The sequence below is a fragment of the Galeopterus variegatus genome, unplaced genomic scaffold, assembly GCF_000696425.1.
Source record: "Galeopterus variegatus unplaced genomic scaffold, G_variegatus-3.0.2 Scaffold83, whole genome shotgun sequence".
NCBI lineage: Eukaryota > Metazoa > Chordata > Mammalia > Dermoptera > Cynocephalidae > Galeopterus > Galeopterus variegatus.
In genome coordinates this window covers 1,715,229-1,729,213 of record NW_007726194.1, presented here as the reverse complement: position 1 = coordinate 1,729,213, position 13,985 = coordinate 1,715,229, and the positions used below count along the sequence as shown (strand labels likewise).

Below are 13,985 nucleotides of genomic sequence, written 5' to 3'. Positions count from 1 at the left end.
TGGAAGTAAAATGTTTGTGGCAAAGGACATCCTCCCTTTCAGTGAGCTCCACCAGAGCTTTAGTTGATTGGGTAAGATAAGCAGAAAAAAGTATTCTTTCTTCAGCTTCCAAAAGAGGAAAACAAAAAGGGAAGAATAAGTTAATAAAAGGGCCTTTAATCGCTGTGTTTTAAAACCATGAGATCTCAAGGTCAGAAATGTTCTTAAAGTTCGTCAATTCTAGCAACTCAACTAGTGTTTCAATCACCCTTGCCTCATCTTCAGAAAGAAGTCACACCCCTCTACATGAACATTTCCAGTGATGTGGAACTCACTGCCACTTGACTATGTCAACCGCATCACTGCGTGGAGTGGGGAAAATGCTTGGGATTAGATGCAGAGGGCCAGGTATGTTTTCTTGACCTACCAGTTACTCGTGGTAAGACCTTGGAAAAATCATTTAATCTTACTGTTCCTTAGTTTACTCATCTGAAAATGGGAAAATAATAATAATGATAACAGTAAATACTAACCTCATCAGAATATTAAATTAAGTATTCAAAAATATTTTGTAAGCCATGTTATTTATAGATACAAATATTATCATTATTTTTAGGCTGAAAAGACTTTAGCTTCCTTAGTTCAATCTCTTTCAATTCCATACTTTGAATTCTAATTTCCTTAAGATGGATCAGAGAGAGGCTCCAGGAAGCACTTAAAAAAAAAGATATGCTTTCTTTAAAGTAATAGAGTTTCCTGGATGCCAAAAGATACTTTAAATTCTACTCAGAAACCATAACTTCAAGAAACATAGGTTGAGCCTCAATGATATTCATTAATTATGAAAGGAAAATAATAACTTTATAGTGGATAAACCCACTATACACATCTTAACCAAGTGATCGAGGTTAACACCACTAGTAATAAGACATGTAAATAGCATGAACCCACAATATAAGGCAGTGAAAGGACACATCATTTCTGTAGTACCAAAAAAGCAGATAGCAGTCTATTCATTTGGAAACATCAGGCAAAATACAACTGAGAGATGGTCTACAAAATAACTGAGCAGTATGCATCAAAAGTGGGAAGGTAATAAAAGCAAAGACTGAGAAACATTGGAGAAGAATAAAAAGAAATTAACAGCTAAATGTAATATGGAATCCTGCACTGGATCCTGGAACAGACAGAGGACATTATGGGGAAAAAGTGGTAAAATTTGAGTAAGGTCTGCAGTTTAGTTAATATCGTACCAATGTTTAATTTCCAGGTTTCGATAACTATGTTCTGGTTATGTAAGTTGTTAACATTAGAAGAGTTTGGGTGATAAGCACATGGAAACTCTACTATTTTTTGCAATTTTTTGGTAAGTCTAAAATTATTTCAAAATTAAAAGCTTTCTAAAACCTTGATTAAAAGAAAATCCTCAATATTAGCTGCTAAGATTATTGAAGTTTTCCAATTAATCAAGGAGGTAAATTAAAAGCTTACAGAACATTGTTACCTTGTTTCTCTCATTTCTATATTTAAGAATATAAACCTATATCAAAAGCATACAGCATTACTGAATTTTCATTAAGAATGTGTTTTCTGACACATTGAGATGCTTGAATTCACTGAAGAATTTTCTATTTAAAACAGTAGATAATTTTTTCCATAGTAATTTTTAATTTTGTCTGAAAATTTTCCACTGGATCGATTCTTTTCTATGCAGCTTTTCCAACAAATATTTTATTTCTGTCCATCTCAAATTTAGCCATTATAAGTTTTCTTTTGAGACTATTACTTTCAGTATCAATATTTTCCTGGCTATGGTTTTATTTAGTTTTGGTTTAATTTTATTAAATTAAATTGAACTCTATTAAGCTAGTACAATTAATAATCATGTTTAACTCTATTAAGACTAACTTTCCTCAAGCCAAATATTGTTTCCTACAGTCAGAAATAGTATGTGATTTTTAGTTTATCACCTGTATATGTTTACCAGTGCCATTTTAGTTTTAGCTGCTTTAATTTTTTGTGTGTATACAAATTATTTCCACCCATAATAGTACTGTAAACTAACTCTCTGTGTCACTGACAAATGAAAGGACATTTAAAATCACTCAATAAATACCAACTAAGCACCTGCGCTATACTCCAGGTGTGTTCTGAATGCCGTGAGTGGACAGGCAAGAATCCTGCACTCATGGGGCTCACATTCTAGTGACAGGAGACAGAAAGTAAAAATAAACAGACACATGTGATCTTTATGGTGATAAATTCTAGGAGGAAAATAAAATACAGTAAAGGGATAGAAAGTAACAGGAGTGAGGATTACTTCACATGTTTGTATTCAGGGTAAGACTGTGAGGAGGTGAAACTGGAGCTGAGACCCAAAAGATGAAAAGGAGCCAGTCATGTGGAGAAGGTATCTCTTCACTGCAAAGGCTGTGAGGAAGGGATGAGTTTAGTTTATTTAAGGAACACAAAAAAAGGCCTGTGAGACTGAAGCATGTGATCAAAAGAAAGAGGTTGAAGTACCAGGCATGGAAAGTCTTTGGGGCCATATTGAGGACTTTGGATTAAAGTGATTTTAAGGAGGAATTCAATGTTGTATCATTTTTATTTTTTTAAAGAAATAATCCTGGCTGCTATGTAGAGTCAGAACAGAGGCTGGAAAACCAGATGAGTTTGGAAGTCACACCAGAAGTCCAGGCAAGAAATAATGGTGGCTTGGATCAGAATAACAGTGAAGAACATGAGAACTGGTGGAATTAGGAATATGGGGAAGGGGACAGAGCCACAGAACTTGCTGGTATGATTGAACATAGGGGTAAAGAGAAGAGAGAATCAAAAGATGATACCCAATGATAGCCAGATTTTTGGCCTGAGCAACTGGGTGGATAGTGATATCATTACTTAGTTGGGAAAGCCTAGGAGAGGTTGAGATAGGAAATGATGAGGTATGGGGATCAAGGATTCTGTTTTAGACACATTGTTCAAGTTGTCTAACCAGTAAGCTTCTTATATATTTCCAGTAGGCACTGGACACATGATCCTGGAACATGAAAAAATAGGGAGAGAAAAGTCCATGTCAATAGTTAAAATTTTCATAATAATAATCATAGATCCAGAAGTCAAGAACAATATTCATAAAGCGAAATTAGTAACCTAAACAAGATAGGAAACAGGACAGGGGGTAGAAATCAACAAATTCAGAGAACTCTTGTTGGACAATGTGCTAGGCATTGGGGGCCATGCAGAGGGGATCTAACTGGTAAACTGAGAGTCCAAGTGTTTCAGAGATTTGTCCAACACCAAGTAACTCTTAAGCAACGGAAAAAGGGCTTGGACCTAGGTCTCCTGACTTAACTTCTAAAGTCCTCTCTTCTATATAATACTGCATAAGCAGTGTTATAAAATTCTAAGATTTAGGAAATTTAGTATTGAAATTCTAGTATTTAGGAAACAATTCATGTTCCTCATTTGAAAAAGGGGTAGAGAAAATACTGAACTCAGTAATTTTTCAAACCATGTTCCTTAGAACACTTGATTTCTTCATAGGTATGTGACCACATATAATTTATCATTTAAATCTGGATTCTTTTGAAAAGGAAATAGGTATCATTGTCAATAATGTTGGTACCACAGGTATGTGAGGGTTTGGGAAGAGGATGTGAAAATAAAGGCAAAAGCCAAGCAGGTAACCTGCTTCATTTCTTTCAGTCATGTCAGTCAGAGTTACTATATTTTTTATCGGTTTTATATATTTGGGGTCCAAGTAAGATTTTATTTACTTGGAACTTTGAGTTTTTGGGTTTTGTTTTAAATGGAAACCACTGGACTGAGATTCCCTAGGAAACTCTGGCTCTGACAGTCCAAATATCTCTATGGCACCTGCTCTCCTATTTGTCTTTCAAAACCCAGCTCACATCCTCTCTCTTCCACTATGCCTTCCCACATCTCAAGGTAAAAATTAACCTTTTCTTCTATTACATTTCACTTATACCTCCACTCAAATAGACAAGTGTGGCTGTCTGTACAACTAAATGAAGGTTTCTCCACCTTGGGGCTGTTGTCATTTGGGGCCAAATAGTTCTCAGCTATGGGGGAGAAAGTTTTCTGTATTTTAGGACTAAGCAGTGTCCTTAGTATATATCCACCAGAAGCCAGCAGCACCCTCACCCCATATGTGACAACTAAAAGTGTGTCCAGGAGCAAAAATCACCCCTTATTGAGAACCACTAAAGTAAAGGAAATATAATGTGATGTAACATAGCATTAAGTTGCAACCATGGCACTAACTAAGCTGTGTGCCCTTAAACAAGTTATTCAACCTGTCCACATTTTATAATTTCTTTTCTACAAAATAAGAATATCAATAGCATCAAACTCATATGGCGATTGTAAAGATGAAATGAAATGAAGGGTTTGTATATAAGGTGTGCGTGTGTGTGTGCACTCATGAATTGCAGGTAAGGTTAGGAAAGTGGAATGAGATGAGGCTAGAATTTGGAGTCATATTACAAAGGCCATATAGGAAGCTTGTTGCCAATAATCAATAAATATTAGCTGATTTTATCATCATGGACATCATCATCATCATTATCATCATCATCGAACCATGATCTCCTAAAAGCCAAAATGCAGTTCATCACCACATTTCTATTGCCAACACCCTCTGGTTTATTAGGATGCCTTTTCATAGATCAATACATGTTTGTCAAATTGGATTATTGAATGCTTTCTCAGTCCTCATCATAAGCTTCATTCCATGAGAATTCTCTGTGGCCTTAGAAATCTAAGTGCTGGAAAGAAAAAGTTGACACTATTCACACTCAGTGAACTTGGCGTTTCATTACAGTCAGATGCACTTTATTTACAGTCATTTCTGGGAGCCCTTTCAAATATGGGAGGGGGGGGTGCTTACAGAGAGACAAGCAGTGCATTGAAGGAGAGGCAGACAAAAGGCCAAGTCCCCAAGCTGGCTCTTGAGCATTTCAAGCACCTGAACTCAATTTGTGTGACAGGAACGCTGTGTCATCTGATATGAATGCCACCAGCCACATACTTTTCTCTAAAAGCTTTTATACACCCACCTCAGTCTCCCTCTTTTATTCTAGTCTCAAAACGGAGGGTCAAGTTTTAACAACTCCGGTTACACAGGGGCTGTGTGTCGGTTAGGGTAAAGTACAGCAGTGTGCCTCATGGGGGTGGGAGGTGGGGTGGGTGGCAGGCAAAGTATTCTTTTTTACTTTATAGCAATGATTTACCAGCTGAGTGCCTGGGCCCCTGGTTTGCTTCAGGTGCTGTCTGCCAGCAGTTCACTGCCTAGAGTCTCAGTTTTCCTTATTACAACCACCACTTGCTTCCTGTTTACACTGGGTAAAGAGACCGGGTTTCATGCCTGCAGGCCCACATTCCTCAGCTGAGCAGGTTTTCCAAGCCTTCGGGCTACAGGTTTCAGCCTCTTTGTGTAGGGACGGAAGCATCCTGAGCTAAAGAGCAAGTCGATCCAATACCCAATACTTGAAACCACTTGGGAAGTCATACTACAGGACACAATGTGTAAATCATCCTTGCACATTTTACCTGTAATTATCTTTACAGAGGCACTGGGAATGTGGGTGAGTTCATGCGCATAAATGGAAATGAGAGGATGAAGCAGAAGCTACTTCTTTCCTACTACACAAGAGGTTTCTACACATCCTAATTTCCATCCTCATTCTATTTGCTCCTCCAAGCCTCCTCTCCGAACACGTAGATACACACACAGACACATGCATGGACTTCAACCCCAACTAAACTGAAATGTCTTCATTGGAGAACATTTCATACACCTTTGCAATATGCAGCTTTTAACTATGTTTCCTTTACTTAAAATGCCCTTTTCTCACCTTCGTTGATGCTTACATCACTCATACCTTGAGTTTCACATCAAATGTCATCACACCTTGTAGAGCTAGGGCTGGGTCTGGAGCTCACAGACCCCTCAAGCCCATTGTCCAGACTGGGTTACAAACCCTACACATGAAGGTCTACGAGCTAGGTAGCCAGAAGAAAGGTCCTTGGAGCCTTGGTTGAAGAAAGAGTAGTCTTTATTTCTGCACACACAGATCTAGGAGCTAGGCAGTCCAAAAAGAAACTCAGAAACTCAACCACTGCCAGCAAAGTCCAAAGAAAACTGAGCAGCTGCCAGCAAAGTAAACATGCTCTATTTTTAGACATGAGTTCTGCCAGCCAGCGCTGCTTCATACAACTCTCAAACACACAATAGCAGCAAAACTAAAAAGACACATTGGCACACACATGCACTAACTCCACCCCCACACACAATTTGTTTACAAAGAATGTGCTGCACCACACCCAACTGTACCTGAGGTGAGGGGGCCTGATTTTTTATTGTATTTTCCCCCAAATCCACCACTCCAGGGTCCCTCACTGTACAATCTATGCATTCAGAATCTTCTGCGATATTCCCTTAGCAAGGATAAATGACCCTTACATTCATGTAACCTATTGTCCATTCAATACGCCTTAAGGCTTGTCCTTAAGGCTTGTAGTTCTGTATACCTCTTAACTTGCGGATTTGTCTGTTCCCTCTTCTGGGCTCCCATAACACCTTGTGAATCCCTCTACTAATGGTCTTAGCACATTAAGTTATTATTTATTAACTACCTTTCTGCCTCCTACTTGTACATCATAAGTGTCTGGAGGGCAAAATCTGTTTTATTTTTCATGGTTTTCCAAGTTACTAGCACATTGATCATCATGTAATATTCAATACCAGGTAAGAACTCAATGAATATTTGTAATTTACATGTAAAAGGAAACCAAGGAACTAAGAATACAAAGTTAAACTTGATTGCTAAAACATTGGTTCACTTTTATGATTTCCTTGAAAAGATGGGTAAGAATGCCAGGAGACAGTAAAAACGGCTGTTCTGCAGATCACTTTGATTTGACTGTAGAGCATTCATGATGGATTTGCTACCATTCACATGCTCTGGGCGCAGTCACTAGTCTTTCCCAGAAGTATTCTTCACATACTCTAGGAATATAGCAAAGCAGTGGTTAATAAAGGAAATACAAGGCTACACGTTGTAAATACAAAGTGAATTAAACCATTGAGGATAACTGAGCCAAGCTGCAGTGTGTCATATCGTATCATATCACTGAATATGAAGGTACACAATCTCTCTCTCTCTCTCTCCCTCTCACACACACACACACACACACAAATTCCTTCAGGTTTATACCCTTTTCTCTGGGCATTAGCAAATTCTTCAGATGTGGACATAGAGCTGTTATGGTATGACCATAGTCAATTCACTTAACCCCTCTGATTAAGTGCCCTCATTTTTAAAATGAAGATAGCTATCCCAACCTTACAAGATTTTTGTTAGTTGAATTATATGAAGATTATTATTTCAAATTGTGATCAATAAAATACAATTATATAATAGTACGAGATTATTTTTGTCTTCTAATAGTAAAATCAATGCCAAAAACCTACTATTTTGTATTCTTACAATTGTTTTACATGAGTAATGCAACGTATGTGTATAAACATATGGAAAAAGGTTGGTGAGGCAGGGACATAAGCAAGACTGTTTGGAAAGAAGCCATTTGACCACATTTGCCAAGTGTCAAAGGGGTGTAGAGTTAGTGAGATGGATAAAAGGAGATATAACGTATTTTGACATAGTACTGAATAAATTTGATGGTGATTTTGTAGATGAATGTTAACAGACTTAGTAATAAATTTGAATTTGAATGCAATTGTATTAATTAATCCTTCTTCCTTAGATACCTTCCTGACCAACTTGCTCCTTGACTCAGCTTTGGCTCATTGTTTTATGACCTAAACCTATATCACCAGCTCAGCTTTCTCTAGTGAGATTCAGACTTAAATTTCTAGCTGCCTGAAAATCAATGCAACCCCAAGTTCTATGAACATTTCAAACTCAATGTACCCGAAACTGAACCCCTAAACCTATTCTTCTTCCAGTTTTTTCCATTCAAATTAATGAAATCACCATCTACTCAACCCAGAAACCATGTCATCTTTGACTTCTCCATCATCTCCATATCCTGCCAGTTACATGATTCCATTAATTTTATATCCTGAAAAACTCAAAATTTCCTCATCTTCTCTCCCTTTTTACTGCCTGTAACTTAGTTTTGGCTCTTATATCTATTATATGAGCTATCATAATTATAGTGGGAAATATGCAAGATTAAACTCCAGCTACACTGAATTTTCTTTATCTAAGAACACCATACACCTTCATGTACGACTACTGCTTTTCAAGTGATTCAAACTTCTGTTTTAGTCAATTAGTACTAATTTAAAAATCTTTCCATTTTTATCTGCCTCCTCTGTTAAGCAATGACTTCTACAAAGACAAGGATCTTGTCTCATTTATGTTTGTATCTTTAGCAATAATCATAATACCTGCACTTTGTAGGTGTCAGAAAATGTTTGTTGAATAAAGGAATTCTAGGGGCTGTAGAAGAGACTCTGGGTAAGAATAAGAGTAAAGATTTTTAATGTATTTTTTAAACAATAAGTTATACCATTAGATTGTAAATAATTTGAAAATTTTGAATGTTCACAATTCAGCTCTACATTATTCTCTCCCTGTGCCACAATAGGTTTGTTAAATTGAACTAAATTGCTTCAGGTATTTGGTTTAATAATGCATTTTCCCCATATTCTTCTATGTTTTCCTATTTTATTCTTAAGAGAGATGGAAAAGCCAGTTTATAACACCCATTTAAAATCTTATGCCAAAATATTCACATAAAAGAGATTCTAGATCCCCCCGATTATCTTTCTTTTTATTTATTCTTTTACATTAATATAACTGAGTCTTAATCAAAGCCAATCTTGGAAAATGTCCTAAACACAAACAATATTGTGACATAAAAACCAACAACAAAAGAGAAACTAAGACTCAAAGAACTGGATCAAAGTCCTCATCATCTCACATCTTAGATGGAGATCATTTGTTTTCTTAAAGAGCTGGGACTTGGGGTGGCCTTTGAATAAGAAATGACTTGACAAATGAAAGTGTCAGACTATTGCCAGGAAAGAAAAAAAAGGCTTTGAAATAATAATTTAAGGAGAAAAGCTTTAAAGGAAATACACTTAACAGATCCACAAAGTAGTCTGATTGACTGAAAACCAACCAACCAACCAAATATCCATCATTTTGCGCACGCATGCACGTGCGCGCACACACAAACACACACACAACCCTCCTCTGTTCTTACTTTCATCCAGTAAGAGCTATACAACATCAAGTTTCCCTTTCACCTTTGCCATGAAATGAGTAGGGCAAAATTTAATGCTCTAGTCTACTCACTACATTCATTATTTGGGGAATAATTATCCCATACCCCCTTCAATATTTTGCTTTTCATATTTCTTTTGAAATTATTTGACTGTATTTATATGCAGCAGAATAAAATAAGACACTATCATGTATTAGAATGAGTCAGTGACATTCCTCTGTAGTTCTTAGAACTTGCTCTTTAATCCCTCACCCTGAATTTCTTCCAGCAAAGAACACTCAGGGAATAAGTACCTAATGCACCAAGTATGAGGAATAAGAAGACTTGGCCCAGGAAGTGATGGATGTAATAACGAAAGCAGTTGGTATTTATTTTGACTTTCAATAAAATGCAATTACCATTAATTTAAAAGCATATATTATTTTAATGTTTAGAACAAGATTTCCTTTGCAGGAGGGAAATGTCTTTGGGAAAATAAGTTATCAAGCTCTTTGACTTGAATGAACAGATTTTAAAACATAAACAGCTCTGCATTGTTGATAATAATAAAAAACAGGAGTTTGGAGAGGCTCAAGGGGAGGATAGAGAGGAGAGAGGATTATGAAACAATGTGTCAGAGTATTATTATTAATAAATAAACGAACTTTTAAAAACAGGGAGGTCTGATATTGCATTTGAATTTAGCAGCATTAGTATGATACAAACGCGCAGTCTATCTCCCTGAAGCCCTCAGTGGGTCTACTCTCACATAAATGCCTGTGTGTCAGTGTTATGTTATTCTTATTGGTTTTCATTTTGTTTTGTTTTGTTGGCTTTGGGTGGTAAAGAGTCAGGCTAGAGGCTGATGTTGATGCTCAGGTTGAGGGACTATGAAATAGGAGTATCACATGAAGAGGAGCAACAAGATCCATACGTTGGGATAATATTGTAGTAATTTAGTATTTACTATGATAGCTTGAAGCCCAAGGTAAACCATGATACTGTAAGCCCCTAAGAACATTTGTGTAAATCTTGAGAGGACCATTGGCTTTTCCTGGGAATAGAATGGGACTTAAGCCAACTTCACCTGTACATCAGAGGGAATGAAAACTCCATCTAGCCTCTAATCACATTTATGTTATCTCAATTTTTTTAAATAGGAGACCTATCAATTTTAAATACTTGTTTACATACAGATATATACACTTGCATAAATAGATGCATTTAAAATAATGCAAGAAGTGGAATGTATGAGATCCAACCACAGACAGACTTTAAATGCAGATTTCCAGTTTTGAATTTATATCGAATAGAGTTGCAACATTCTAAAATGAATGATAGAATAGAGGCATACCTCTGAGATATTGTGGGTTCAGTTCCAGACCACTGCAATAAAGGGAAAATTGCAATAGAGCAAATTGTACACATTCTTTGGTTTCCCAACTCACATAAAATTGTGTTTACACTATATCATAGTCTATTAAGTGTGCAATAGCATTATGTCTAAAAAACAATATACACACCTTAATTTAAAAAATACTTTATTGCTAAAATATGCTAACAATAATCTGGACCTTCAGTGAGTCATAAATTTTTGCTTGTGGAGGGTCTTGCCTTGATTTTGAAGGCAGCTGACTGATGAGGGTGGTGGTTGGCGAAAGTTGGGGAGGCTATAGAAATTTCTTTTTTTTTCTTTTTGGCAGATGGCCAATACAGGGATCTGAACCCTTGGCCTTGGTGTTATAACTCCATGCTCTAACTAGCTGCAATTTCTTAAAATAAGACAAAAATGAAGTTTGCTGCATCAACCGACTCTTCCTTTCATGAAAGATTTCTTTGTAGTATGTGACACTGTTTGATAGCATCTTTACCCACAGTAAAACTTCTTTCAAAATTGAAGACAATCCTCTCAAACCCTGTTGCTGCTTTATGAACTAAGTTTATGTATTATTCTAAATCCTTTGTTGCCATTTCAACAATTTTCACAGAATCTTCACCAGTAGATTCCATTTCAAGCAGCCACTTTCTTTGTTCATTCATAGAAGCAATTTCTCATCTGTCCAAGTTGTACCGTGAGATTGCAGCAATTCAGTCACACCGTCAGGCTCCACTTCTAATTCTAGTTTTCTTGCTACTTCCACCACACCTGCAGTTACTTCCTCCACTGATATCTTGAACCCCTCAATATCATCCATGAGGGTTGGAATTAACTTCTCCTAAACTTCTATTAATGTTAGTAGTTTGACCTTATCCCATGAATCACAAATGTTCTTAATGACATCTAGAACTCTAAAACCTTTCCAGAAGGTTTTCAGCTTCGCCCAGATCCACCAGAGGAATCACTATCTATGACAGCTGTAGCTTTACAAAATATATTTCTTAAATAATAAGACGTGAAAGTCAGAATTACTTCTTGATCCATGAGCTGCAGAATGAATGTTGTGTTAGCAGGCATGAAAACAACATTAGTCTCCTTGTACATCTCCATCAAAATTCTTAGGTGAGGGCTGAGCCCGTGGCACACTCGGGTGAGTGCAGCGCCGCCGTGGGTTCGGATCCTATATAGGGATGACTGGTGCGCTCACAGCGCTCACTGGCTGAGCGCGGTGCAGCCGGTCTCAAAAAAGGACAAAAAAAAAAAAAATTCTTAGGTGATTAGGTGCATCATCAATGAGCATTAATATGCTGTTTAAAATTTTTTTTCTGAGCAGTAGGTCCCAACAGTGGGCTTCAAATATTCAGTGAACCAGGCTGTAAACAGAGGTGCTGTCATCCAAGCTTTGTTGTTCAATTTAGAGAGCACAAGCAGAATAGATTTAGCATAATTCTTAAGGGCCCTAGGATTTCCGAAATGGTAAATGAGCATTTGCTTCAACCTAAAGTCACAAGCTGCATTAGCCCCTAACAAGAGAGTTAGCTTATCCTTTGAAACTTTGAAGTCAGGCATTGACTTCTCTACCTAGAAAAGTCCTAGATGGCATCTTCTTCCAGTAGAAGGCTGTTTCACCCACACTGGAAATCTGTTGGTCGGTGTGGCCACCTTCATCACTGATCTTACCTAGGTCTTCTGGATCACTTGCTGTACTTGCTGCTTCCCCTATACTTCTACGTTACAGAGAGAGACAGCTTCTTTCCTTAAACCTCAGGAACCCAACCTCTGCTAGCTTCAAACTTTTCTTCTGCAGCTTCCTCGCCTCTCTCAGCCTTCACAGAATTGAAGAGAGGTAACCCTGGCTCTGGGTTAGGCTTTGGCTTAAGGGAATGTCGTGGCTGGTTTGATTTTGTATCTAGACTACTAAAACTTTCTCCATATCAGCAACAAGTCTGTTTTGCTTTCTTCTAATTTATTTACTGGTGTAGCACTTTTAATTTCCTTCAAGAACTTCTCCTTCGCATTCACAACTTGGTTAACTGTTTGGCACAAGTGGCCTGGCTTTCCACCTATGGCAGCTTTCAACATGCCTTCCTCACTAAACTTACTAATTCCTAGCTTTTGATTTAAAGTGAGAGATGTGCAACTCTTTCTTCTACTTGAAAACTTAAAGGTCATTGTAGGGTTATTAACTGGCCTAATTTCAATACTCTTGTGTGTCAGCAAATAGGGAGGCCTAAAGGGAGGCAGAGAGATGGGAAACAGCCAGTCGGTTGAGCAGTGAGAACCCACACAACATTTATGGATTATGTTTGCCATCTTATTTGGGTGCGGTTCATGCACCTCAAAACAATTACAATTGTAACATCAAAGATCACCAAACAGACACTAATAATGAAATGTGACACAGACACATGAAATGAGCACATGCTGCTGGAAAAATGGTGCCAATAGACTTGCTTGACACGAGGTTGCCACAAACCTTCAATATGTAAAAAGGCAACATCTGCAAAATGCAATAAAGTGAGGAAAAATAAAATGAGGTGTGTATAATGACAACATTAAACACACACACACACACACACACACAGAAGGTAAAATTTTCTAGACCTATTAGCACACTCTCATGTGTATATTTGGTTTTGTTGAAAATATAAAGTTTGATCTTTATAATTCAATTCACTGCATTTTCAGCTCCAACTGTTCTACTTCCTGACTCCTTAGAGTGCACCAGCACTGCTTAACATACCTGAGGGATGGCAGAATAGTAGAAAGCACTGCCCCTGACAGCTACAAGCTTAAAATCTGCCTGATGAAATGAGATTTAAGTACATAAAAATAATCTTAACTGCTTTACACTTTACGGAATGTTCACGCACACATTAATTATCCCATTTTAGCCTTACAATGGTCCAGTGAGGCTGGGAGAAGTGTTCATTATCACCATTTTAGAGATGAGACAACCCAGGCATGGAGGGAGAAGCAACTTAATCCAATATGACTACAGAGCCACATCTGACTAAATGTCCTTACACTTATACCATACTTCTTCCCTGAATAAAATAATTAGAATGTTTAATTATATATAGAAAGTTATGTACACCCTGTAAGCAATAAATGCAGTCACACAAGCACAAGTGTTGAATTTTTTTTAAAAATATTGCACCAAAAGAAAATAGCAAGAGGAGGAGAGAAGCATGTTATGGTTAATATAAAATATTATGTATATCTTTTTTTTTTTTTTTGTCTTTTCCCGTGTCCGGCAACGGATCGCAACCCTCAGTGTTGCCCCCGCACCGGACCGGGGACCGGCAACGGGACGGCAACCCCCGGCGTGGATACCCCGACCCGCCGAGCGCGCGGGCGCGCGACC

General features: G+C 37.5%; 1 protein-coding gene across 1 annotated transcript in view; it reads right to left on the bottom strand.

The window, feature by feature from the left end:
• TPRG1 (tumor protein p63 regulated 1) overlaps nt 1-13,985 on the bottom strand; it is a 192,057-nt gene that overhangs the window by 3,867 nt on the left and 174,205 nt on the right. Inside the window, exons 6-7 of the mRNA XM_008580087.1 lie at nt 13,362-13,402; nt 5,369-5,513 (exon numbers count right to left, since the gene is read on the bottom strand). Coding sequence (XP_008578309.1) covers nt 5,369-5,513; nt 13,362-13,402 — 186 coding nt within the window. The remainder of the gene's footprint in view (nt 1-5,368; nt 5,514-13,361; nt 13,403-13,985) is intronic.